At 48.6% G+C, this 27092-nt stretch overlaps 2 protein-coding genes across 4 annotated transcripts in view; one reads left to right on the top strand and one right to left on the bottom strand.

Annotated features, from left to right (window-relative positions):
- The window catches only part of NCOA5 (nuclear receptor coactivator 5), a 255054-nt gene that overhangs the window by 181126 nt on the left and 46836 nt on the right, over nucleotides 1-27092 (top strand). The window lies entirely within an intron of this gene.
- CD40 (CD40 molecule) lies at nucleotides 3846-14655 on the bottom strand. 3 transcript variants are annotated; one of them, XM_050806571.1, is made up of 9 exons: nucleotides 14500-14655; nucleotides 10996-11074; nucleotides 10535-10660; nucleotides 10125-10271; nucleotides 9661-9754; nucleotides 6510-6571; nucleotides 5129-5218; nucleotides 5000-5028; nucleotides 3846-4477 (listed from the first exon to the last, which is right to left on the bottom strand). In XM_050806571.1, the coding sequence occupies exons 1-9, from the start codon at nucleotides 14548-14550 to the stop codon at nucleotides 4319-4321; spliced, it is 837 nt and encodes a 278-aa protein (XP_050662528.1). In that variant the 5' UTR covers nucleotides 14551-14655; the 3' UTR covers nucleotides 3846-4318. The 3 variants fall into 3 exon arrangements, with proteins under 3 accessions (XP_050662528.1, XP_050662527.1, XP_050662529.1); XM_050806570.1 differs by having other exon boundaries at nucleotides 5117-5218; XM_050806572.1 differs by lacking the exon at nucleotides 3846-4477 and having other exon boundaries at nucleotides 4995-5028; nucleotides 6470-6571.

The following is a 27092-nucleotide window of genomic DNA, read 5'->3' on the forward strand; positions in this document are numbered from 1 at the left end:
CAGCGAGACTCTGTAAAAAAAGAAAATCCAGTTTCCAGATAATCTGCAACCCTCATTCCTGCTGGGCAACCATTGGAAGGAGCCAATGGAGGCTGCCCCCCAAAGATAGACAGAGCCTCTCCATTTTGCCGTAGTGTCTGCCACCTGATTTTCCTCCCAGCCCTTTCTCCAGCCCCTGTGGGCATGAGTTTACATCACCCCCCAACAAGTGCCTACTTTCCTACTCACTGAATGAGCAAAAACCATAGGCTTTTGAGTCAACCTAGTTAGGTCCAAATTCCAGCTCTAACACTCGAGACATTAGCAAGTCATTTGACTTCTGCATCTCATCTGTAAAATGGGTATTGTAAGAGACCACGTCTTATGCACGGCTGTCATACAGATTAAGGCAATGAATGCAAAGTCCTTAGCGCTGTGCCTAGCACACAGTGAGCACTCAGTATCTTAGCAGTGTCACTGTGCACAACCCTAGCTCTGGATGGGGCACACAGTAGGACCGCAGCCGATGTTTGTTAAGGAAGGAAGTATTCATGACAAGGATGAGACCTGGGAATGGATGAAGTTGCGGAATAGAAGCTTCAAGAGGCTCAGGCTGATGGGACCAAGGGAATAAAGGCCTCCTCTCCCAAGTGTGGGCGGGTGTGGGGCGAGCCAGCAAAGGCAACTTTACTCAGGGCGTCCAAGCCGCCGCCAGGGTCTTCGGGCGTTACCTTGGCGCCACCTTCTGGCTGATGCGCGCCTCACAGCCACCCCCTCCGTCCACGCACCGGGGAGGACCCTACACCCTGAAGAGGTTGGTACTCTCCACTATTTTCAGAACTGGCAGGATCCTTAGAACTCCTAGGGACCCATCATGCATCCGGGGACAAAAGCCCAGAACTGAGTAACTTTCCTGAGGCCACATAGAAAGCTCCTGGCCAGTCTCTATTTAGAACCAGAACGTGCTAACGCTGCCAAGAATAACCACCTCTTCCCTTCATTAGGGACGCTAAGAAAAACAAAATTGCACGTTGTTGTGCATGGGCTGTGCTGATTCTCAGGGGGAGCTTCTCCCAGAAGCAGATCCTGAGACTAGGGATGAATGCAGGTCGTTTATTTGGGAGTTGAACCCGGCAAGCACCAGTGGTGGAGAGGGGATGTGAGACAGGGAAAGGATGGGTATCAATGCAGAGTGCCCACTGGAGGCTCCATGGCTCAGTCCCTCCAGGGAGCCTCGGAGACACTGTAGAACACAGCTCACACTTGTCCCTCCCAAGGGCAAGGAAGCTTGAGCATTTATCCTCCCACTTTCAACCCTGGCTGGCTGAGAGTACTTCGGGGAATTAACTCCCCCATCTACATCTTACCTGGCCTGCCTCTACACCAAACATGTTTTCAAGACCTGGAAAAGCCCTAAGGCAAGTGATCCCCGGTGCTTGCAGTCAGAAACTGGCTGCTTACACAGTATAGGAATATGAATGCTGGCTGGGTGCGGTGGCTCATGCCTGTAATGTCAGCACTTTGGGAGGCCGAGGCAGGAGGATCACTTAAGGTGAGGAGTTCAAGACCAGATTGGACAACATGGTGAAACCCCTGTCTCTACGAAAAATACAAAAAATTAGCTAGGCGTGGTGGTGCACACCTATCATCCCAGCTACTTGGGAGGCTGAGGCAGGAGAGTCACTTGAACCTGGGAGGTGGAGGTTGCAATGAGCTAGGGTGGCACTACTGCACTCCAGCGTGGGCAACACAGCGAGACAACATAAGAAAGAAAGAAAGAAAGAGAGAGAGAGAGAGAGAGAGAGAGAGGGAGGGAGGGAGGGAGGGAAAAGAAGAAAGATGAAGGCCAAGTATGAACCCTGGGTCAGCAGCATCAATACAACTGGGGAAACTTATCAGAATGCAGATTATTGATCTCCATCCCAGACCCTCAGAATCAGAAACACGGGAGGTGGGGCCCCACAGTCTTTAACAAGAACCACCATGCAGGGGGCTCAGATACACGCTCAGGTTTTGTTGTTGTTGTTGTTGTTGCTATTGTTGTTGTTGTTATTTTAGACAGAGTTTTGCTCTGTTGCCCAGGCTCTATAGAGTGCAGTGGCATGATCTTAGCTCACTGCAACCCCCGCCTCCCGGGTTCAAGCAATTCTCCTGCCTCAGCCTCCCAAGTAGCTGGGATTACAGGCACCCGCCATCATGCCTGGATAATTTTTGTATTTTTAATAGAGACGGGGTTTTGCCCTGTTGGTCAGGCTGGTCTCGAACTCCTAACCTTAGGTGATCTGCCCACCTAGGCCTCCCAGAGTGATGGGATTACAGACGTGAGCCACCGCGCCTGACCCACACTCAAATTTGAGAATCTCTGACCTAGGAGAGAACACGGGGGGCATCAATAGCGTCTGCTGCAGATATTGTCACCATTTGTCAGATAAGAAGTGAAGCAGTGAAAGTGACTCATCCAAGGTCACACAGATGACAGGTGGCAGGCGTGGGTCTTTGATCTCTTTCCACCATACCACCATAGAAGTGAACAGCACTCACACTTAGGCTCTAGGTAAGATATAAGAATTAGGTCCCAAAGTTCCCCTTCCCTACCACCACCACTTTGCTCCACTTTCTAAACCAAAGGCCTCCACCTGGTGCATCCAAATGGTTCTTAAAGCTCTTCTGGGAAGCCTGCCAAGCCAGGTGCCCCTCTCTTGGCTCCCAGCTGCCCTCACAGCCTCCATCAGGATAAGCCCTCTCCGTATCTCCCCTTGCCCCCCATCACCCCACACCCTCCAGCCAGCAGGATGTGTTGGGGAAATCCAGAGCAGGTTCTTTCCTGGGAAAGGTTGAGACCCCTGGGTTAAACCTCACCTCGAACCTTTGTGCCATGGCACTTTGCATTGCTCTTCCTTCTCCTCCTTGTCCTCCAACCTTCCTCCCCTCCCCTCCCCTCCCCTCTGCTCCCACTCCATCTGCCGCTCCTCCTGGCTAGGCTCCCCCTCAGTTGGCTCAGCAGGAAAAGAGAACAGGATGGTTTATTTTTATCCTGAGATACTGCTGGGGGGAAGGGGATACCATCTGACCGAGAAGCAGTAGCTCCTGCAGCCACAGGAGGTCAGAAGGTGGTGACAGACCCAGGATCTCCCTGGGAAGGAACTACAGATGTCGGTTCCAGACAGTAGGCAGACCTGGGAGGAGCTCAGGACCCAGAGTGAGGAGCTCTGAGCATGGCACCACCAGACACTGCTGTGTGACTATAGGCAAGTCACTTCGCCCCTCTGGACCTCATTTCCACCTCTGTAAAAGAGGGAGGGATGCAGGCCCGCCCTGCTTGGGAAGGCTACTTTTGTGAACATGAATCAAATGGGAAGAGCACTTTGCAATCTCGATACCACATGTGAGCACCCATGGAAACCACCCTGGAGGGGCAGCAGCCTGGGGACATTCTTATTTATCTACAGAAAATGCCCTCATTCCGTGAGCCTGACAGCAGGTTAAACAGCTCATGTCACCCAGCATGTTCGCCCCCGTTTTTCTTTTTACATGTTTGATGATTTTTTAATTACATAAGCATTATGTGAATTCACTCTCCTTTTGGGAAAAAGATGAAGCATTATGGGAAAGCCAAATCTCCCTTTAACCAACCCTCCCCCGACCCTTCTTCCCCACCCCAGACGTCACCACTCTTCAAGCTGTGGGTTTTCTGTGTGTCCTTCCAGAACCCTTGTTATATCAATATATGATGCATATTGTATTTATACATATATCCATAGGCAATATACATACATAAAAGCATATATATTTTTTAAAAAGTTCCATACCCATCATTCAGCAGCATGCTCTTTTTTTCCTTACTCGACAGTGTTTTTGAGATTCTGTTGTATAAATATATTCTAATTTTATTTAGCCAGTCTCCTGCTGACGGACAGTTAAGCAGCTTCCAGTTGTTCACTATCACAAACAAATGCTGCAATGGGCATCTGTGTTTATGGCTTCCTGGGCGCAGGGAAGCCACCAGGATGCCTCTCTGGGCACCAAACTGCTGGATCGGAAGGTCTGGTGGATATTACTAAACCACACCCCCCACAACCACCACCAAACTTCTGCCTCTGCCTTTAATACAAGTTGGGAGACTGGATGGGCTCCAGGGTGAAGTGAGAGGTTCAAGGTGAACTGTTTCTGCATCCGGTGCCAGGTCTCCTGTCTCAAACTGCAGGGGTGCAGGCGGGAGGGGGTAGCTGTGCCCAGTTAGTGCCAATCCCTCACCCTCACGCCACAGCAGCAGCAGCGCCAGGCTCTCTGGTCAAGTGCCTGTTTGCCCACGTGGCCACACTCCTGGGTGTGTGCAGCCTCACTGTCTCTCCTGCACTGAGATGCGACTCTCTTTGCCATCCTCCTGGGTGACTGGTTGGCATCCATGTAAAGTCTCCTGCACTGGAGCGGCAGGGTTGGAGCCAGGAAGATCGTCCGGAAAATTGATCTCCTGGGGTTCCTGCTTGGGGTGGGGGACCTGGGGAGGCAAGGTGTGAGGTCACCCCCAGCAACAGGGGCAGCTGTGCCTCTGAGGAGCCCCTCCCTGGGAAGCGGATCCCTTCCCCGAGCCCTCTCGCCTTTCCCAGACGGCGGGTCAGTGCTGATTCCTTGGGTGCCTCCTGCCCCCTGCTGGCCATACCAAGGGCGACGAAGAGCTTCCAGAGTGGGAGCCACCGGGCTTAAGGGGCTGCCACATTTGCTCCCACCCATTTGACCCAGCCCCAAGGCCCAAATATGCAGCTCCCTAAGCATTGAATGCCAGGAAAGGAGTGAAGAACAGCCAGTGTTAGGCTCTGCCAGTGGTTCCAGGGGCAGTTCTGTGGGGGACTGAGCTCCGGATGGAAGGAGCATGGTGGGTGGGGGTGACAGTCCCCAATTCTGCTGCCACCCCACTGGCTGCAGGGACAGACTCTGAATCAGTTTTACTGCCCCATAGGCAATCGTGAGGCCATCTTTCCAGTTTGTCAAAACTCTGTCCCAGTTCTCAGGGGCGACCTACCTTATCGTTTGGCTTCTTGGCCACCTTTTCTAGAGGGAAAAAAAAAAAGGATGGGGAGTTGGAGAGGCCAGATTAGGAAACAGGTGGTCCCCCCTCACTCCCCCATAACCTCCCCACCTGAGGACTCACTGATAAAGACCAGCACCAAGAGGAGGATGACAAACAGGATCCCCAAGCAGATGGGGATCACCACCAGGGCTCTCTGCCGATCCTGGGGACCTGGAGAAATCAGGACTTCAGCATGTACCCCTCACCTGCAGGGTCTCCCTACCCTAAACCTGCTGTGACTTGTCAGACTCCAGAATCCTCCAGTGTCAGTGTCAGAGCTCATCTACATCACAGGGTTCAAACCGCAGCCTTTGGGGAAATGTGGCTGGCAGATGTCTTTAAAGGAACCAGAACATTTTTTAATATTTGGAAATACTTGCCGACATTTTTAAACTGGGAGATAACATATTAAAACCTAGACATCTAATTACTCTTACGAACTGGGAAGATCGGGTTCCACCCGGCAGCCTCCCCACCTGGGAACCATCAGCTTGAAGCGAGTGGCGGCGGCTGTCACCACCCGCTCACCATGCTCCCCGCCACTCCCCGCTCTCTGCCCAATGCTGAGGTCTAGCATGATTCATGTCTGCATGGTGCTTTTGGTATAGAAGAGTGGAGGGGAAAGGTAAAGTATTTCTCGAGCCAAATTTTTTTTCTAAGTGGGAAAAACAAAAGAAATACCAAAAGGCGGGGCGGAGACTAGGGTGAGGCAAGGGATGAAATTGTTTCAGGATAAAATTGATAGGGATGTCCAAAACACTCAGTCATCAAGATAAACACTCTTTTAATGCCATATTTTGAAAATCATCAGGCAGACACCAAGTCAGCAAACTATGGCCTGCAGGCTGGCTGCCCATTCGTTTCATTGGAACCAGGGCCAGGATTAGGGTAAGGTGAGCGAGGCAGGGTCGTGCAAACACTGAGTCGGATCCTGTTCTTTATTTAAATTGTTGCTCTCTTGCTCATCATAGATTTATTTGCATTAATTTTTATTTTTAAAAATATTGCATCAAAATGAATTTACCTTGATTACTACACTTTTATGGCACCTTCTTAAATATTGTGCCCAAGGGCAAGTGCCTTGCTCACCTCACTCTAGTCCCAGCCCTACAAACAGGAAAGTACAGTTTGAGAAAAAGCAAAGAGAATGTATTTTTCTCACTCCTGACCTTTTTCACTGATTTACATTATCTGATCTTTGCTGTAGGCCAACCTTCTCACTCTAAAATCAAAACCTACTAAGGAAGTAGTGTTATCATCCCATTTTACAGATGAAGAAACTGAGGCTAAGAGAGGGGAAGTGATTTGCCCAGGCTCCCAAGATAAGTGGCAGAGCTGTGATACCACACCCCCAAACTGCCTCTCCTCCCCCTTTCCCCATCCAGTGTTCCTGTGTGCCTCATCTCCCCCTTCAGTTCCCACTTTCCTAGGCTTTTTCCAGGGCCCATTGTCCAGGACTCACCACAGACAACATCAGTCTTGTTTGTGCCTGCCTGTTGCACAACCAGGTCTTTGGTCTCACAGCTATGCGCAGACACGTGCACAAATGCACACACACAGAGAAAGAAAGAGATATTAAGTTTCCCCAAGCATAAGATTTCTAACTCTAGAATGAGTCAGTCAACAATCAACAAATCCAGGTTCACTGAACACACAGTACGTGCAACATCCTATGCTGGTTATTATAGGAATGACACAGACTCTGTTCTTACAGAACTTAAAAGTGCAGAGAAAAGATTATTGCACATCTTGAAGGAGTAATAAATAGGGGGGTCTATAATGAGTGCCATGCTTTGTGATCTAGGCAGGCTAAAGTGAGATGGGAATGGTTCCGAGGAAACGGAATCCACCAAGGCTGGAATGGAGAGATGATGAGTTCAGCTTAAGACAGCGTTACTCAACCTCAGCACCAGGGACATTTGGGCTGGATCATTCTTTACTGGGTCGGGGGGGCGGGGGCTGTCCTGTGCATTGCAGATGTTCAGCAGCATCCCTGGCCTCTATCTGCCAGATCCCTGTAGCATCCCCCTCTCCATTTGTGACAAATGAAATGTGTCCAGACATTGGCAAACATTCCACAGGGAACAAAACTGCCCCCTGTTGCGAACCCTCTGGTTTAAGGGTCTTCCAGACAGACTTCCCCGCAGACATAAGACCTGAGTGGGCCCTAAAGGATGTAAAATTTGGATCAGCAGTGCAGTCCTGCTAAGTGGGACCATGTGATGTGGGGAAATCAGGCAGGTGGCATGCAGGATGGTGTTAGGAAACTATGGAAAATAGTGTCTTTAGAACCAGATCACTGGCAGGTGTGAAGTTTTCAACTGGATTCAGCTGGTCAGTCTCATCAGCATCCAACCAGGCGACTTCACTAGTGAGAGGATTCAGCTGCCTGGAGAGCTCAGAGGAGGAGAAATTACAGAAGAGTGGCCAGTCAGGAGGCACAGCAAGCATCTAGATATGAGATGATGAAGACCTGGTCCAGGTGGCCCCAGGAAGAGTAGAGCAGAATGGACACAGGACGTTGCAAAGGAAAAATCATCTAAGGTGGGACAAAGAGAGAGAAGCTTTGAAGAAAGCATATACTTTAGCCTTTTTTAAATTTTTATTTATTTTTTTTTTTGAGACGGAGTCTCGCTCTTTCGCCCGACTGGCTGGAATGCAGTGGCGCGATCTCGGCCTAACTGCAGCCTCCGCCTCCCAGGTTCAAGTGATTCTCCTGCCTCCGCCTCCCGAGTAGCTGGGACTACAGACGCATGCCACCATGCACAGCTAATTTTTGTACTTTTAGTAGAGACAGGGTTTCACCATATTAGCCAGGATGGTCTCCATCTCTTGACCTCATGATCCGCCCGCCTGGCCTCCCAAAGTGCTGGGATTACAGGTGTGAGCCACCGCGCCCGGCCTACTTTAGTCTTACATGAGTAGAGCATTCAGGAGTTTACAATACACTTTACATGTTTTTAGCTCAAGCCTTGTGAAATAAAAGTCATTCCCATTTTCCAGATGAGGAGACTGAGGCTCCGTGAGGGTCACACACTTACTGAACTGTAATCAGATTTGTAAGCCACTGGTTCCATTAATACTATACCACTGGGGCCTCCAGTTATCAGTCAACATTTATCAGTAAAAATTTGAGCACCTACTATGCATCAGGCACTGTTCTAGGAATAGGGGATGTATCAACGGAAGGGAAAAAAAGGCCAAGTCTCTACATTTAAGGAATTTTCAATCTATTAGGGAAAGGCAGACAGTTAACAAATAAAATGTATATGGTATACTCCTATTTGTGCAAAAGTAAAAGGAGGGAGATTGTGTGTGTGTGTGTTGTGTGTTGGTTTGTTTATATGTAGAATCTCTGGAAGGATATGCAAGGAACAATGGCTCCCTCCAGAGATAACTGGGAGGCTAAGGGGCAGGGATGGGAGAAAGACATTGCTCTGGCTCTTTTGTGCCTTCTGTCCCATGTGCCTATCTTGCCCATTTTTAAAAATCAAATGCCAAAAGTTAATGGGGCAGGTGTTTGTTTTTTGAGACAGAATGTCGCTCTGTTGCCTAGGCTGGAGTGCAGTGGCGCTATCTCGGCTCACTGCAACCTCCACCTCCCGGGTTCAAGCGATTCTCCTGCCTCAGCCTGCCGAGTAGCTGGGATTACAGGCGCCCACCACCACACCCAGCTAATTTTTTCATATTTTTAGTAGAGATGGGTTTTCACCGTGTTGGGCTGGCTGGTCTTGAACTCCTGACCTCAAGTGATCCACCCACCTTGGCCTCCCAAAGTGCTGGGATTACAGGCGCGAGCCACCACACCTGGCTTGCCGCCCGTGTTTAAGGTATTCCAGGCAGATGAGTTTGACGGAAGAGAATGAACAGTGTGTTCAGAGGATTGCAAGTAGCATGAAGCTGTGCGATGCAGGAAAGAGATCAGGAATGCAGCAGGAAGGTCTGATGCCATGCTAAGGAGTCTTGGTTCCAACAGAAAGATAGGAAGCATCTCAAATAGGAGAGTGTTATGACCTGAAAGAAACTGTCGAACGTTCATGTTGGCAATAGGATGAAGAGAGAACCAGCTGGAGGGGAGAGAGCAGAAGCAGGGAGGCCACAAGGCAGAAAAGGCATCACCCAGACCACAGTGATGAAGCCCAAACTAAAGTGACAACAGTGGAGACAGTGAGTATGTTCCCAAAACATGTAGACAGTCAGAGGGCAGGACCAGGTGTGGGTTTGGAGCTGGATATAAGAGAGGGAGGCCCTCAGGGTGAGCAGCTAGAGCCCAGAAAGCCCTAGAAAGCCAGGTAAGGTGAAAGCAAGAGGAGGAAAACTGAGGAGAAGCAGGAGGGGCAGAAGGAAAGCTAAGATAAGTGTCCCAATACTCCCAGAATAGGAGGCTCTCATGAAGCGAGAGATCAACAGTGTCTATTACCTCAAAGAGAGAGCAGGCAAGAAAAATGTGGAAACGTGCCCATCTGGTTGGCCATGAGGCCACTCTGCAGATGCTTCACAAGTGCATGAGTACGTGTGGACCTCTGGGAGCGGGGACAGGACAGGTGGCTGGAGAATGGAGGCAGCTCCATGCCACTCTTAGAGGAGGAAACACAAGCGATGAGTGCTTATACCTTGTCCAAGGGCGACACTTTTCAAAAGCAGATGACACATTGGAGAAGAAGCCGACCGGGCAGGGCTCACAGATGGTATCAGAAACCCCTGTAGCTGGGAGTGGGTGGGGAGGGGGACATTAACCATCACAGTGGACCACCTGTCAAGCTCACAAGGGAGCCAGTGGCCAGGCAGGACGGGAAGAGCTCCTGCCTTGAACACTCTTCCCCTGATGTGGTGCTGCCCCCAACAGCTGCAATCCCCAGGAGGATTTCTCCCATTGCCCTTCAAAGGCAGATGCCCATGGCAGGAGGAAGAATGAACAAGGTCCCATCTGCAGCTCACTCCAGTGGGGATGCCAACATAGGTTGGAGCCTCCGCTTCCTCTGCCTCTGGAGCTAAGTGCCCACTGCCCAGCCCCTCACCCTGGGCCCTAAGCTCCTCTGTCCCACCTCCAAAACTGATTCCCAGATGAGCCACTTACCAATCTGCTTGACCCCAAAGCCAGGCAAGCATGAGCGGTGCGGGACACAGCTCTCACAGGACTCACTCGTACAGTGCAGGCCTTCTTCACAGGTGCAGATGGTGTCTGTTTCTGAGGTGCCCTTCTGCTGGACCCGAAGCCCTAGGTCTGAGAAGAGAAGGGCAGGAAGGATGGGAACACCCCACTGGACCATAGTCTGAGCCTCACTCCCCACATTGCCTGCTCTTTCTTCCTCAGACCCTCTTCCAAGTAGAGATGGCAATCAAATCATTTAATGACCAGTACAAGCCGGACTCCAACCAATCAGAACAAACCCTGGCTACATAAAATTAGAATGGCTGCATTGTTGGGAATATCAGCTGCAATATCAACCCGGCTCCCAAGCGTCCCTTTCCCAACAGCCCACGCACTGGGGTCGCAGTATTTGTGCTGGTGGCAGCGTGTCTCTCTATTCCAGGTGTCTAGGAATTCGCTTTCACCGCAAGGAAGGCATTCTGTTTCGGTGAACTCTGTGCAGTCACTCACCAGTTTCTGTCCTGGAAAACATCAGGAAATGAGGGAGGGCTCTGGCCAACTCCATGAGTCAGACACTAACCACACAATGATCAGGCCAGGCTTTAGGGTAGGGGATTCAAAGATGAAAGTCTTGGACCCTTCATAGTCAGGCAAGGAAGATGGAGGAGCTGGGATCCCTAGTTCAGGGTAGACAGAGGTTTACCTGGTAGAGAGGGAACCCAGAACATTCTGACAGTGAAGCAGGACTGGGAAGTGGGTTGTTTCAGATTTGAGTTTACAGTTAACACATGGGGTCTGCGTCTGCCACCAAAGCAAAGGGGGGCTCCATGATGGGGCTAGAGGGTTGGCATCTCACCTGGCTGGCACAAAGAACAGCACTGACTGTTTATTAGGTACTGTTTTTCTCTGCATGCAGTGGGTGGTTCTGGATAGACCTAAAAACAGAATGGTGCAATTTGAAGGGATCTTGAAATCTCCGCTGTAGCCTCTTCAGCAGAAAGGTAAAAGTCATCCAGGACAGAGGCTGCAAACTGAAGTGCAAGTCAAAACAGAAAGTGGAATCTGCATGATATTTGGAATGTTTGTTTTCAAGTAAATTGCCTGATTATAATCGCACCCAGAGAATCATTTTGATATTTTACAAAGCAGTGGTACTGGAAACTCACACATTCTCTGAACTGAACAGAATTCCTTTGGGCTTGATGCCTGAGTCATTCCTCTTCCCAAAGATCCCATTGGATATGGGGACTCCAGCAGCTCCCCTGGAGTCCTGAAGCTAGCTGACTTCAGCTGGCCCTAGTGCTGTTTGGGGCTATGTTTAGCACTTGGCCTCTTCCTCCTATTCTTCTGCTTCCCTTCCTGCTCCTTTCCAAGACCCATCATGTTTTCTTCCTTCAACTCCTCATCATCTGTTCATCCAGCCCTTCCCTCATAAAATGCTAGAATGTAAAGCTGGAAGGGTAAACTCACACTCTTTCATTTTACAGATAGTTGAGACTGAGCACCAAAGAGGAGGGTCACTTGCCCAGAGTTTCACAGTGACAGAGTCCAAATGAGAACTCAAGTCTCAATGCTCCCTCTCTCCATCAATTTGTGTTTCATCTTCACCATTTTACTACATCCAGGTACCATCCATGCTATTAATTACTTCTTGTTAATTTCAATACTTTTATTTTCTTTTATTTTTTCAGACAGGGTCTCGCTCCATCACCCAGGCTGGAGTGCAATGGCACCATCTCAGCGCACTGCAACCTCTACCTCCCGGATTCAAGCAATTCTCCAGTCTAAGCCTCCTGAGTAGCGGGATTACAGGTGTGCACCACTATGCCTGGCTAATTTGTGTATTTTTAGTAGTGATGCGGTTTCACCAGGTTGACCAGGCTAATCTCAAACTCCTGACCTCAAGTGATCTGACTGCCTTGGCCTCCCAAAATGCTGGGATTACAGGCGTGAGCTACCATGCCTGGCCAGTACATTTACCTTAAATGTAAACCTTACATCATCGCCAAGAGACAAGAACCAGTATCACTTCTCATAAATAAAAGGTAACCCTAAAAATAAATTATGAGGAAGCAAAACAAGGTTATTAAACCCCAGCTGGTTGCTTTGCTTGCTGAAGGCCCTCCACCCCAGGCCTGCTCTTGATTTTTGTTTTAAAAGGAGGATTAGCAAGGCTTGGAGAGGCATTAACTCTATTCTAGCTCCAGAGACTTCCTCTTTGAAAAAATGAGAAAGATTTTTAAAAGAACTGTAAAGTGAGTATATGTTTAATTATATGTCCATGTGCTCCTTAAAATCGTCCCACACTTTGGGAACAGCCAGGGAAAAGAACACAAGTTTGAGAGTCAGACAGCTTTAGACTCCAGTCCTGACTTTGACTTTGTAACACTTTGTTATTTTGCTTCTCTTAGCCTCAGTTTCCCTGTCTCTAAAATGGGAGTAATAATGCCTGCCCTGCAGGTTGGACTGTGAAGATAAGAAAGAATACATGTATATGGCCTGGCACAGTGTCGGGAACATAGTAGGTGCTCATTAAACAGCAATTTTAATCATCATTCATTTGTATCTGCTTGCATGATATATGGCCAGCACCCCGGCTACCTGGCTGGCTGTTCAGAATCCTACCTAACTGGTGGCTCTCATTCAACCTGGGTATCTCAGCAAATTACTTACAGAAATGTGTCTTACCCAAAATGGGAAAGGAAATAGAAAAAGCCACTGCCCCCCACCAGCTCATCGCAAGACACCATCCTGTGAACGTGGAGCTCCCACACTCCCAAAGATAGGAAAGTCCTTGATACCATCTTCAAACACATGAGAAATAAAGCCCTCCTCTAAAAGCCTGTCAATCCCCAGTTCTCACTCCCCGTAGTTCTGGTCCTTCTGCCACAAAAGAGCTCAGGACCAGAGCTTGAAGACTCTCACTATCTGAGAGGCAGGCTCAGGTATCATGCAGATGTAGATTCACACCCAGGTTCTTCCATTAGCTAGCTATGAGACCTTTGGCGAGACAATCCCCCTTTCTGAGCCTCAGTTTGCCAGTCTGTATAATGGGGGAGTTGTGGGCAATCAGACAAAGAAAACAGGCAGTGTTTGGCTTAGAGCCTGACACACAAGAAGCCCTCAATAGATAGCTTCTGACATTGTCACAGCCCAACCTCTACCTGGAGCCAAAGTTGGGAGTTATGAGGGCAGACTCCGCTCTTGAGAAGCCTGGGTCACACCCTTCACCCCACCTCCTCTGGCTTTTCCTCCACTCCTACCACAAGGGCCCCCCTTTACCTCTTTTCCAGCTCCGCCCTCCCCCTGCCTCCCTGCTCCCTAAGAGCCATTGCTTCAGGTGAAAGTGAAAGCTGTGGGACCAAAGCAGCCTCCCCACTCCCTCTCTTCCCTTGCTGCCGACCCCCCACACCATGGATCATTCCTACCCAGGCTTCATGCTGGAATCTACAGCGCTCAAAAGTAGGGGGAGGCCAGAGGGGCTGGGATGAGGGAGTCAGGTACTTGGGGGATTCCCAGCCTCCAGAATGAGGAACTACAAAAATACATTTAAACAAAAAGTAAGTCAAGTGTAGGCTTCTGAAAATCCCGGAGATATGCTTGGTTGGCTCCGAGCCCTTCTGATGCCTGGAGAAACCCCTGGTTTCTCCAGCCCTCTGACCACCAGCCCTGGTCAAAGCCAACCAGAACCCTGGTCTCCTAACCCTTTATTGGGTCCCATAAACTGTTCATCTCCCCCAGGGGTCCCCTGAATTTATGTCATCTTAAATTCAGGAGAAAAAGGCACAGCCCTGGGGATTCCTTCTAGGTTGGAACACCCAAGATAGGGTTCAGGGCGGGGGGCGATGTTAAAAGCTCCTTGTCGTCTCAAAAAAGTACCTGGGTCTCTGCACCCATCTCTTTTCCCACAAGATGCCCTGGAAGAAGGCAGCCCCAGCTGGCAAGGAGATGATAACCACTTACAGAGGCTGGCATCTGTCCACAATAAGAAGGGGACAGGAAACGGGCCAGACCCGCCCCTTCCCTTGGTCCGCCTCACTTCCCGCCCTCTGAACCCCCTACCAGTCTCTGTGTGGCCAGCCTCTGAGACTCCCTAAACCCATCCACGCCGTCTAGGCACGCTTGTGCAGCCGGTGCCTTCCCTGTGCGACCCCTGTAGGCCACCCGGGACCCCAGCCCGGGAGAAGAGAGAGGCAGCCCACCCCATTCAGCCTGGAGCGGGGGCACCTTGCCCAGCTCCCACCCACCCTCCTGCCCCCACAAAAATCAGCCAGGAAGGTCTCTCCCCCGAAGTTTTGCTTCCCCTTCCTTCTCATTCCCTACTCCCAAATCCCGTCGGGTGGGGGCAAAAACAACTCACAGCGGTCAGCAAGCAGCCCCAGAGGACGCACTGCAGAGGCAGACGAACCATGGCGAGCTGAGACCAGACGGCAGGACCACTGGGGGCCCGAGCGAGGCCTCTGCTGACTCCCCTGCCCCTGCCTTGGGCCCGCCCAGGAAAGAGGCGGGGTCTTCAAAGACCAATCGCGGTCCACCTATCGGGGGGCGGAGCCCCCAGCAATTCACCGCGCAGGGATTTCCCCAGAACATTCCCAAAAGTCTAATTCCCCCCGGGAGTTTAGGGACGCGTCTTGCGTCCTTCTCCTTAGGGGAGGAGGCATGGTCCCAGAGACAGCCCTTCTTCTTTGCCCCCAGGTCCCTCCCACAAAGGCCAAGCCGAGGCAGGCCAGGAGCTAGCCTGCTTCCAGGGAGCGGAGAGAGATCCCATGCGTGCTGGGGCCCGCCACAGGGACCCTCACGGTTTTCCCCTCCCTGCCCCCCTCTCCGCTGCCTCTAGGTATCCTCGCAAAACCGAAAGGGTCTCCACTGCGGAGAGACCTGAGGAAGTTCCCCGACACTACCACGCAGAAAACGGGAAGGCCACAGCTGGGGTGTGGGGAGGCGTTTCAAGGAAAAGAGTTTCCCAACTCATAATTTCACTCCTTCAAAGGAAATTCCCTCGTGTGGGCGCGTCGTCTCAACTTCCCATGCATCCATCCATGCATCCGTGCGTCCTCACCTCATTCCATTCCATCCCACCTCCCACCCAGCACATGGAGACAAGCATTTATTAAGAGTAAGGACCGGGCGCGGTGGCTCACGCCCGTAATCCAGCACTTTAGGAGGCCGAGGTGGGCAGATCACTTGAGGTCAGGAATTCGAGATCAACCTGGCCAAAATAGTGAAACCCCATCTCTACTAAAAATACAAAAATTAACCGGATGTAGTGGCGTTTGCCTGTAATCCCAGCTACTCGGGAGGCTGAGACAGGAGAATCGCTTGAACCGGGGAGGCAGAGATTGCAACGAGCCGAGATCGTGCCACTGCACTCCAGTCTGGAAGGCAGAGCAAGACTCCATCTCGGAAAAAGAAAAAGAAAAAGAAAAAAAAAAAAAAAAAAGGTGGGGGCCAGGCGCCGTGGTTTACTCCTATAATCGAACACTTTGGAAGGCCAAAAAGGGAGATTGTTTGAGGCCAGGAGTTCAAGACCACCTCGGCAACATGGCAAGACCCCCATCTCTACAAAAAAAAAAAAAAAAAGTTTTAAAAGTTAGCCAGGCATGGTGGCAAACACCTGTAGTCCCAGCTACTCAGGAGGCTGAGGCAGGAGGATCGCTTGAGGCCAGGAGGTCAAGGTTGCAGTGAGCCATGATTGCAATAATTGCAGCACTGCACTTCAGCCTGGGCGACAGTGCAAAACCCCATCTCAAAAAAAAAAAAAAAAAAAAAAAGGCCGGGCGCGGTGGCTCACGCCTGTAATCCCAGCACTTTGGGAGGCCGAGACGGGCGGATCACGAGGTCAGGAGATCGAGACCATCCTGGCTAACACGGTGAAACCCCGTCTCTACTAAAAAATACAAAAAACTAGCCGGGCGAGGTGGCGGGCGCCTATAGTCCCAGCTACTCGGGAGGCTGAGGCAGGAGAATGGCGTGAACCCGGGAGGCGGAGCTTGCAGTGAGCTGACATCCGGCCACTGCACTCCAGCCTGGGTGACAGAGCGAGACTCCGTCTCAAAAAAAAAAAAAAAGAGTGGGCCAGCCTTTTGTGGCATTATAAAACACTTTAAGAATGTTAGGACACTTGGGACCCTCTCATTTTGCAGAAACACACACACTTGTGCCTACATTTCCTGGGTTCATGACCTCTGAAGATGTTCTTTTTTTTTTTTGTTTTGTTTTGTTTTTAGGTGTTTTTTGTTTCTTTGTTTGTTTTGATGGAGTCTCGCTGTGTTGCCCAGGCTGGAGTGCAGTGGCGTGATCTTGGCTCACTACAACCTCTGCCTCCTGGGTTCAACCGATTCTCCTGCCTCAACCTCCTGAGTAGCTAGGATTACAGGCAGGCGCCACCATGCCTAGCTAATTTTTGTATTTTTAGTAGAGACGGGGTTTCTCCATGTTGGCCAGGCTGGTCTCGAACTCCTGACCTCAGGTGATCCGCGTGCCTTGGCCTGCCAAAGTGCTGAGATTACAGGTATGAGCCACCACGCCCGGCCCTCAAGATGTTCTTGAACCAGTGTTAACACTCTGCTTTGCAGCATGGAACACCTGGGTTCTGGTGGAGGCTCTGCCTCTGAAGGACTGTGTTCCCTTAGGCCTGAATTTTTCTACAAGGAAAACTTAGGAGCTTGAACTAGACAACGGTTGGGATGATGACCCTCCAAGCTCTCAATTTCTGGAACAGGCCAAGAGGTCAGACCACACAGATCAGGGAAGATGGAAGGGGAGAACGCTTCTAATCCCATTCTTGTGGCTTCTGCTGTTAAGGGCACATTTGCATCTTGTGGATTCTGCCTCTAGGATCCATCCCCTATTTTCTGTCACCTCTGCCACTGTCCTAATTCAAAGGCCGCCATCTTTCATCTGGACTGTCCCAACAGCCTCCCTCATTCCACAGGACGTATTGAGCATCTACTATGTGCCAGGCAACTCTTTACACTGCTGCAATTCTCTTGATAAACTCCAGATCTGATCGACTGGGACACTTTCTTGCATAAAAACCTCTTTGGGTTTCCCTACACCCTCAGGATGATCCAAACTCCTCATCCTGGCAGAGCACACCCTTCCCCACTCAGCCCCAACCTCTCTTTCTATACTAACTTCCTGCCATGTCCTCCCATGCACACTGGCTTCAGCCTCTCCCCACTTCCCAGACACACAATCTTTTTTCCTTACAGTTTGTCTCATTGATCTTGATGTTCCTTCCTTTTCTTCTCCTTTCTTAAGTTTAAATGTCACCTCCTCTTAAACCTTCCCCAACTCCCTGAAACAGAGGTAGGTATTCTACCCCACCCCACCTCCTCCCCCATGTTGCCACAGCATTTAGCATGCCAGACCATAACTCCTTCTGCCTGGTCCCATTTGACTGTGAGCTCCCTGAGGACAGGACTGGATCTTTCCCAGTCCTAGGTACATAATAGGACACCAACATACGGGTGTCAAATGAATGAATAAATGAATGAGTGGATTCAGCAACTTCTCATCCTAAGTACAGCCTCCATCATGAAAAAGAGTTGGTGGCAGGGGGTGCAAAGCTGGTAATCTCAACACAGACCTCAAGCTGCAGTGGCGTCTTGAGGATGGTGGTCAGATACCAAAAGGCCAGAAACTCTTGAAATCAGGGTCCAGGGAACTTCATTAAAGCCACCCAAACATGCCCAGGATAAAGAGAAGATTAAAATATATTTTCCCTTTTTAACACACTTTGAAAAAAACAAGTACGGTTTTAAATCCTTTGGGAGAGGGGCGTTACTATAATGATTTCAGCCATTACTTATTCTTTATTTGCTTGATTCCAAAATTGGGCCTTTCACAAAACTGCCTGGGGAAGTAAGTACACAGAATTAAAACATTAATTATATTATATAAAACATATCATAGCAGCAATTAAAGCAGCTTAAATTAATGTGTGAAGGAATAAATGTTAGCCTTCGGGTTGCCCCATGGGGCGAAGACCAGATAAGACAAAGGAAAGATATTTTAGTACATACATATCCTGAGGAGGCATGTGCTGGTGGGCACAGGCCCAGAGAAGGCCTAGAATCTTGCTGAGCTGAGAAGAGTGTGCTGGAGGAGGAAAGCAAGAAGATGATTTAAGGGAAAGCGGCAATATTTGGAGGCCAATCAAAAAGGGAACAATGAAGGGTTCAGCAATAGGAATGGAGCAAAGGACATTCAAAAGAGTAGGGAGCCAGGCTTTTGGAAACACAGAGATGAAATGGCCTTTGTAGGGAGGTGGGTTCACAGGGCCAGGTGAATGGGTGAGGAGCACACCTAGAGGTCCAGTGTCCACAGCGCTGCCAGAATCTGGCATCCAGAGTGTTCTGTCCAATATGCAGATCCAATTGTGTTGCTCCAAGGTTTAAAGTGGCTCTCCAGGGCCCTCACTCTTTAAACTTGCAGAGCTGCAAGGCCATGGGCCTCCTGGTCTACATCTCTAAGCATCCTTCCTGTCTTCCCCTTCATGCTCCAGCCCCACTCCCTTGATGTCCCATGCTGTCATCTCTGCCTGGAGAGCTCCCTTCCCACTGCCACTCTCCTTTCACCTGGCCAACTCTTTCTCACCCTTCAAGGTCCATCTCAGGCGACCCTCCTCTGGAAATCTCTCTCTAACAACCAGCCTATCCCCCTGTGCTCTCTCAGAACCTGGGGCAGCTTTACCCAAGCAAGACTCTAGCCCGACCACGCTGTATTTCAATTATTCTGTTTACTTGTGGAGCCAGTGTATTGAGGCAATTCAACTCCGTGGGGCATAATAATGAAGATTTTCTCCCCTAATCTCTGCCTTCAGTCATGCTGTGTTGAATCTCCCTTTTCCATCCCTTAATGACATTTTGGGCAGACTGCATTACTTTGGATCACTTTCTGTTGTTAAACCTCCATCCTTTAGAGCTTTATTCTCAAACTCAATTTAAATCTTATTTTATCTTCTCTTTTACTCATTCAAGAGTTGACTTGAGCCAGGACTCTGCCTGCTAGGAGGAAAGGGACTTGGTGGAGGTGGGGGGATGGTCTGATTAGGAGACATACCCTACCACCCCAACCCCGACCCTGTGTCCATATATGGTTTCTCATGGGCAAATGAGTAAGTTCCTCAGTGGCTTCTCCACTGCACAGTTCTGACAGGGTCATCCAGCCCAGGTTTGACCTCTCCTACCTCACCCCACCACCTGGGGCCTGCCACTGTCCTGACCCTCTTGCCCAGCAGTCAACCTGTTTGAGTAGGCCACCAGAAAAGTGCTCCAGCCAGGCCAATTACTGCAATGTCCACTTGACCTAGAGAAGCTCACGCATCCAGTCAGCTACACCACAATGCGCCTCTTCTCACCTCTCCACTCCCCTGCTCAGAGAGGCACAGTCCACTGCCCACAGTCTACCCCCCATCAGGGAACAGCATCCCAGAACCCCATGCTTGCAGTCATCTCTCAATCTCCACAAGGGACTTCCTTTGAATTTCTGCCACCCCACCTTTAACAGAGAGGGGAGAAATTGCCTTCTGCTATAAACACCAGACTACTCAATAAAACCAAGGACCTCCTCCCTCCCCAAGATTGCTGTATGGACAAGGAAGAGAAAATGGGGATTTGGGGCTGTGGGTATAGAGCCAGTTCTGCCTCGTTTAGTAAACCTGGAGGGAAACTATCTGGCTCCCTAGAATACAGGGTACAGAGGGCCTGTTGGCTTTGGCTGTGGGTCAGCCATGTTGCTGATTCCTAAGGGACGAGGAATTTGCACTCAATTGCCTTTGAATCAGGCCATCCCTCACTTCTAACCCGGAATTGCGGAGAGGAGGAACAGTGTCTCCTTTATCTTTGTAACCTGACACCCACACAGTCTGAACATCTGCCAGATGCTGAACAGGTATTTGTTGAATAAATGCAGAACTATAGAGTAATGAGGCTGAAGGGATCCCTCAGACCCACCTGCTCATTCCCACACCATCCTGGGTAGCAACCCATCTCCATAAGATGACAGGGCTCTCTAACTGGGATTCCCAGGCCTAACCATGGACAAAAAGCTTTCCCTTTAGCTCACCAGTATCGGGTGGGAATTTATCAAAGGGAACTAAGAAACTCAGAAAAGAACCCAAGCAGAAATTTGGAAAACCCAAGAGCCAGCAAAACAGATGGGAGAACAAAGTAGAGAATGTCTTCATCCTTATCTGGTTAAAACCACTTACTCCTCTGATTCTGATCCCAACACAAGGAGGCCTGGAGCCTGGTCCTCAGCCCTCCCAGACTCTGATGTCTGGAAGAAGAGATGCTTTGGTTGCAGGGGAGAGGATCCAAGTTTTTACCATGACCTCAAGAGCCTGCATGACCTGGCCATTGGCAACCTCGGTTTCCACCTCAGAGCTTTGGCTTGGTGCCCCCTCTGCCTAAAATGCCCCTCCTCCCACCCTTCATCTGCTGACTCTTCCTCACCATTCATGTCTCAGAGAGGCCTTCTCTGGCCATCTTATCTAAAATGAGTTTCCTCCACTACCCACACACCTCCCCCACCACTGGCTTCTCTTGTAGCACCTGTTCTAATCAGAGTTGTCCTTGCAAACAAGAGAAGACATAGAAGTGAACTTAAATAAAAGAGGACACTATTGAAAGGGTGTTGGGCAGCCCAGAGAACTGACAGGAAGACTCAAGGGAGGAACCCAGGCAAAACCACAGGAGGCGGGGAATAGATGAGACTCTGCCACAGAAAAGTTCTATAAACCATCTCTGTGCCAGTCTACCTCCAAGACAGCCTTCAACGATCCCTACCTCCTGGTCTTCACACCCTTATGTAGTCCCCTTCCTTGTTGTACCCTGGTCTGTGTGACCAACATAAACCAGCAGGAGTGTAGGTCACATCAAGATTAGGTTACAAACCCACTGAGGTCGGGTGCAGTGGCTCATGCCTGTAATTCTAACACTTTGGGAGGTCAAGGAAGGAAGGGTCACTTAAAGCAGGGAGTTCGAGACCAGCTGGGCAACATAGCAATAATTCATCTCTACGAAAAAAAAATTTAAATAAAAATAAAAGGACTGAGGCTTCCATCTTATGTGTGCACTCTCTCACTCTTCTTTTTCTCTCGTCTCTCTCTCCTTTCTCTCTCTTCTCTCTCTCTCTCTTCTCTTTCTCTTCTCTCTCTCCTTTCTCTGTCTTCCTTCTCTCTTCTCTCTCTCTCCTACTTTCTCTCTTTCCTTTCTCTCTCTCTCTTCTCTTTCTCTCTTCTCTCTCTCCTTCTCCTTTCTCTCTCTTTTTTCTCTCTTCTCTCTCTCCTTCTCCTTTCTCTCTCTTCTCTTTCTCTCTCTCTTCTTTCTCTCTCCTTCTCTTCTCTCTCTTTCCCTCTCTTTCTTCTGTCTCTCTTCTTTTTTTCTGTCTCTCTTCTTTCTCTTCTCTCTCCTCCTTTCTCTCTCGCTTCTTTCTCTCTCGCTTCTTTCTCTCTCTTTCTCTCTCTCTCTCTCTCTCTCTCTCTCCTTCCCACTCCCCTCTCCCCCACCCCCTTCGTGGCCTCCAGGCCCTCTGGGGAAGTAGCTGTCTGCCATGTCATGAGGACATTCAGCACTCAGGCAGCCTATGGAGAAGTCCATATGGCAAGGATTCAAAACTTCCAGCCCTCAGCCACATAGGAAGTGGAAGTGGAAGTGGAAGTGGAAGTGGACCCTCCCGCAGCAGTCAAGCCTCATATGACTTCAGCCCCAGCTGACACCTTGACCCCAATGGCGATCTAATCAGAACCACCCAGTTAAGCTGCTTCTGGATTCCTGATCCACAGAAACTGTGAAATAATAGATGTTTTCTTGTTTCAAGCCACTAAGTTTTAGGTCAATCTCTTACCCAACAATAGATAATGAACACAATTTCTAACTGCCCCTGAACTTGAGCATCACTCCCTCAAGGTTCAAAGTCTTGGGAAAGGAATCAGAGTGGCCACACCTGGCTTACACCCCACATTCTGTGCCTCCTTGGCTTCCTTGTCAAATCCCCTGCCCTCGTTCGCCTCAAGTAAGAAGGGTACACATCCTGAACATCCAGAACAATCCAAATGTTCCCTCAGAACACTCAGCACAACTTGTTCTCTATGCAGGATGATGTTTTTCTCCTTTCCCCTTGCTTTCCCTAAATTTGGGCACACACCAGACGTAAGAACCAGAGAGGGCAGATAGTTTCTTGGCCCAATAATGCAGGGAAAACATCCTCAAAATTCTGATTGCCTTAAAAATGCCAGGCCCTGAAGAAAGACCCATTAGAAGGCAACTTCTTCCCAGTGAATTAGTGGGGAAAAAGAAAAAAGCACTTTGGGAATCAGGATCAAGAGATACACTTCTGGCCGGGCGCGATGGCTCAAGCCTGTAATCCCAGCACTTTGGGAGGCCGAGACGGGTGGATCACGAGGTCAGGAGATCGAGACCATCCTGGCTAACACGGTGAAACCCCGTCTCTACTAAGAAATACAAAAAACTAGCCGGGCGGGGTGGCGGGCGCCTGTAGTCCCAGCTACTGGGGAGGCTGAGGCCGGAGAATGGCGTGAACCCGGGAGGCAGAGCTTGCAGTGAGCTGAGATCCGGCCACTGCACTCCAGCCTGGGCGACAGAGCGAGACTCCGTCTCAAAAAAAAAAAAAAAAAAAAAGAGATACACTTCTTTATCTTTTCATGCAGCCACAGCCCAGTGAGTAATCGAGCCTTTCCCACTCAAGATAAATATGAAACAGGCGCTTTATTACAGACCAAAAAATCCATGGTCCCATCTCATAAACAAATCAGCATTTTTGTACATTTGCATGTGCCACCTTTTAATCCTTGCCTATATGGACATTCAGATTTTTCTTTCCAAGAGATAGCATAAATAGATTACCTATTTTACATTTTCCTATAACACTAGACCATGTATATTATTTCCACCTTTGTAAACTCCTATTTTTATCTTTTCTTTCCTTTTCCTATTTTTTTTTTATTGGAGACAGGGTCTCACCCTGTCACCTAGGCTGCAGTACTTCAGCACTAGCATAACTCACTGCAGCCTAAAACCTCTGGACTCAAGTAATCCTCCTGCCTTGGCATCTATTTTTTTTTTCTTTATCTATCTTTACACCTCTCTCCCCATAATAGCCTGATAGGTATCTGTCTACACATTTAAGAATATATTTGTTCATTTAATAAGAAAAGGAATCTCTATCTTTTTTTGAATCATTTTTGTCACTTAATAATATATCATGGAAATAATTCCAGGTTAGTAGATACAGATCATACACATTCTTTCTTTAAAATAACTGTGTGAGATTCCATGGTGTGGACTTGTCACAACCAATTTAACCATTTTCCTGTTGATGTACATTCAGGTTGCATCCAGGTTCTCTCTACTGCAAAGCAGGCTGCAACAGCGTTTTCACACATATGGTTAAGCACCTGTGCTTTTATGTCTATACAATAGATTTCTAGAAGGAATTTGTGGGTATTTATATTGTAAATGCTAACAGATATTTTAAAGATACTTTCCAAAAACCTTGGGAAATTCATATGCTTGAAGGCACCTTTAGTCTGCCTTCTCCCCAGTACTAAATGTTATCATTCATTTTAATATTTGACCATTTGATGGTGAAGAGAGATATCTCTTTGCTGCAATTTATTTACATTTCCTCAATTATTAGGGAAATTGAGGATCCTATCAAATGTTTACCAACCATTTGGATCTCCTCCTCTGTGAACTAACTGTATATATCCTTTGTCCATTTTCTATTAAATTGTCTGTTTCATATTAATTTTATTCAATCATGTAGTCACTCAACTAATATGCATTGAGCACTTACTAGGTCACTTGTTGGGGTTATAATACTGAACTAGACAAAATCCCAGCCTGAATATTAACCCTTTACTCTGTCATCCATGTTGAAAATCAGCTCAGATGTCTAATTGTATCTCCAGGCTCTCCCCTACAGATATCCTCTGGTACAGCGGTCCCCAACCTTTTTGGCACCAGGGACCAGTTTTGTGGAAGACAATATTTCCATGGACGGAGGGGTTGGGAAGGATGGTTCCTGGTTTTGGATAAAACCGTTCCACCTCAGATCATCAGGCATTAGATTCTCATGAAAAGCACGCAACTTAGATCCCTCACCTGTGCGGTTCACAATAGAGTTCGCGGTTCCATGAAAATCTAATGCAACTGCTGATCTGACAGGAGGCAGAGCTCAGCCTGTAATGCTCACTAGCCGGGTGCTCACCTCCTGCTGGGCGCCCGGTTCCTAACAGGCCATGGACGGGTACCAGTCCACAGCCCGGGTGTTGGGGACCCCTGCTCCGGTAGATTGTAGTCATTATGCTTTCACGTTTTCTGATGTAAAAATACCTAATACCAGCACCACTAGTCACAAATTGGTTAAAGCAGACAGAGGACTTAATCCAATCCCCATGTAGCACCTTGTTGGCACTCCACCCTCAGGTCTTCCATATTCACTGTTCCCACTCTTCCTGTTCCCTATCTCAAGCACCTATGACCTTCTGCCCCAGAGCCTTTTTTTGGCCACAAGAGCATTTTTAGCCCTTCAGAGGGCAGACCAGAAGTGCTGGAGACAATGCAGCCTTCTACCAATGACAGATGAGGAGTTGGTGGATCAACGCGCAGGCTCCCTTGCCTCTAAGCTGGGATAACTAAAAGGTATGTGTTCTACACTGTCAAGTCAAGGTGAAGCCACAGTTGCCTCCAGTGTAACCTGCTCATTTGCCCATCCTGTAATGGCTTCCTTCTCCTCTCTGTCTCAGTTACCCATTACCCGATCAGTGCTTCCCGGAGTCACCTCTCAAATAAAGTACTTGTTACTTGCACTCAAATCTTTGTCTCAGTTTCTGTTTCTGGGAGAATACAACAAAGGCACTTTGATCTACAAATGAGGAACTAGCAGCAGGAGGCAGCATCTCTCGATGAGTAAAAGTGTAACTTCTGAAGTCATAGGCCTGGCCCAAAATCTGATTCTGCTACTGACTGTGTGTCCTTGAGCATATTCTTAACTTCCAGTTTCTTCTTTACGAAATGAGCCTAAGAGCTCACATGGTTATTATAAGGACTAAGTTAACCATGTGATTTTTCTCACATAATGTCTAATAAAAAATGGTATTACTCTTTAATATTAGGAAACTGAGTTCTAGAGAATAGAAGTAGCTAGCCTAAGGTCACCCAGGAAACTGGGACCCTTATGCCCCATTTCAAAGACTCTATGCTCTGTCATCCTTTGGGCCAGGGATGTTACAGTCATGGGATTTCCCTTGTCCTAGGCTTTAAATACTCCTAAACATCTACGTGGATTGGAGTATTTATTTGTGCTATCCAGTAGAATTTTCTGTGATGATGTAAACATTGCATATTTATGCCATTCAATACAGTAGCTACCACTAGCTACATATGCCTGTTGAACATCTGGAATGTGGCTAGTACCACCATAAAAGTGGGGGTCTTATTGTATTGACTTTTATCAAATGTAAAGAGCCACATATAGCTAGTAGCTATTATGTTAGATAGCTCAGGTCTAGAAAAACAGGGTTGGGGCCAGGTACAGTGGCTCACACCTGTAATCCCAGCACTTTGGGAAGCCAAGGAGGGAGGATCACTTGAGCCTAGGAGTTTGAGACCAGTAAGGACAACATAGTGAGATCCCATCTCTGTTAAAAGAAATATTTTTAAAAAGTAAAAAATTGGCCGGACGTGGTGGCTCACGCCTGCAATCTCAGCACTTTGGGAGGCGGAGGCGGGCATATCACGAGGTCAGGAGATCGAGACCATCCTGGCTAACACGGTGAAACCCCGCCTCTACTAAAAATACAAAATATTAGCCGGGCGTGGTGGCAGGTGCCTGTAGTCCCAGCTACTCGGGAGGCTGAGGCAGGAGAATGGCGTGAACCCAGGAGGTGGAGGTTGCAGCGAGCCGAGATTGCGCCACTGCACTCCAGCCTGGGCAACAGAGCGAGACTCAGTCTCAAAACAAACAAAAAAAAAGGTGAAAAATTAGAGAAAGGGGATTGGGCAATGGTGGAAAGAATCTCTCTTAGTTCTTTTCTTCTCCCCAGTCTCTCCTACCTTCAGACTCCCCTCCCAGCCCGAGCTATTCATCCCCCTCATCATAGGCCTCCACCTTTCCCTCCTTTGTACGTGCTAAGTTCCATGGAAGGAAGCAGCAGGGACTGTGACAACCGCTGTATTTTCATACACCCAGCAAGGTGAAACAAACCCCTTTGTGATCCCTGTACTGAAAGACAAGACAAATACCTGCTATAAATAAAGCTGAATAAAGATCCTTTTCTAGATGGCTTCCATTGTTCCCTCTTCTCTTATAGTATTCACGCTGAGATAATTTCCGGCTTCTCAGATCCTCCACGGTTATAAAACATACCATTACCTCATTTTCATTTCATTAGATTTACAGGTCACGAGACTATTTTGATCCTTACCAAGTTCATCATTAATGGTTTCAAAATAATGATTCTTTCCATTTCAGCATGAGCCAACACAGAACTTCCTACCCATGCATTCTTTTATCTCTTGCTTCCTACTTTTAACTCCCTAGTCTAGACAATAGTGGCTAATTTAGTTTTCCAAATGCTGACGTGAATTTCATATCCATAAAGACGTTCCCCGCACAGTTCTGTCACCCCACAGCAAAAACAGTAAAAGTAATAATTTCTTTCCAAACTACCTAATCCTGATGGACGGCATAGAAAGGTATCGGATAAACCACCAGCTCTCCCAGGCTGTATTTCCATGATACCTGTAATTAACCCAGGTATCTGTAATAACAATGGAACACATGGGTTTAGTAGTCTCACAGAAATGGGTTTAAATCCTGACTATATCGCTTAACAGTGAGAAATAAAATGACTCTACCTCTTTGAGTCTCCGTTTCCTCATCTGTAAAATGAACATATGAGGTACTTACATTGCAGGGTAG

Source organism: Macaca thibetana, chromosome 10 (assembly GCF_024542745.1).
Source record: "Macaca thibetana thibetana isolate TM-01 chromosome 10, ASM2454274v1, whole genome shotgun sequence".
In the NCBI taxonomy this organism is placed as follows: Eukaryota; Metazoa; Chordata; class Mammalia; order Primates; family Cercopithecidae; genus Macaca; species Macaca thibetana.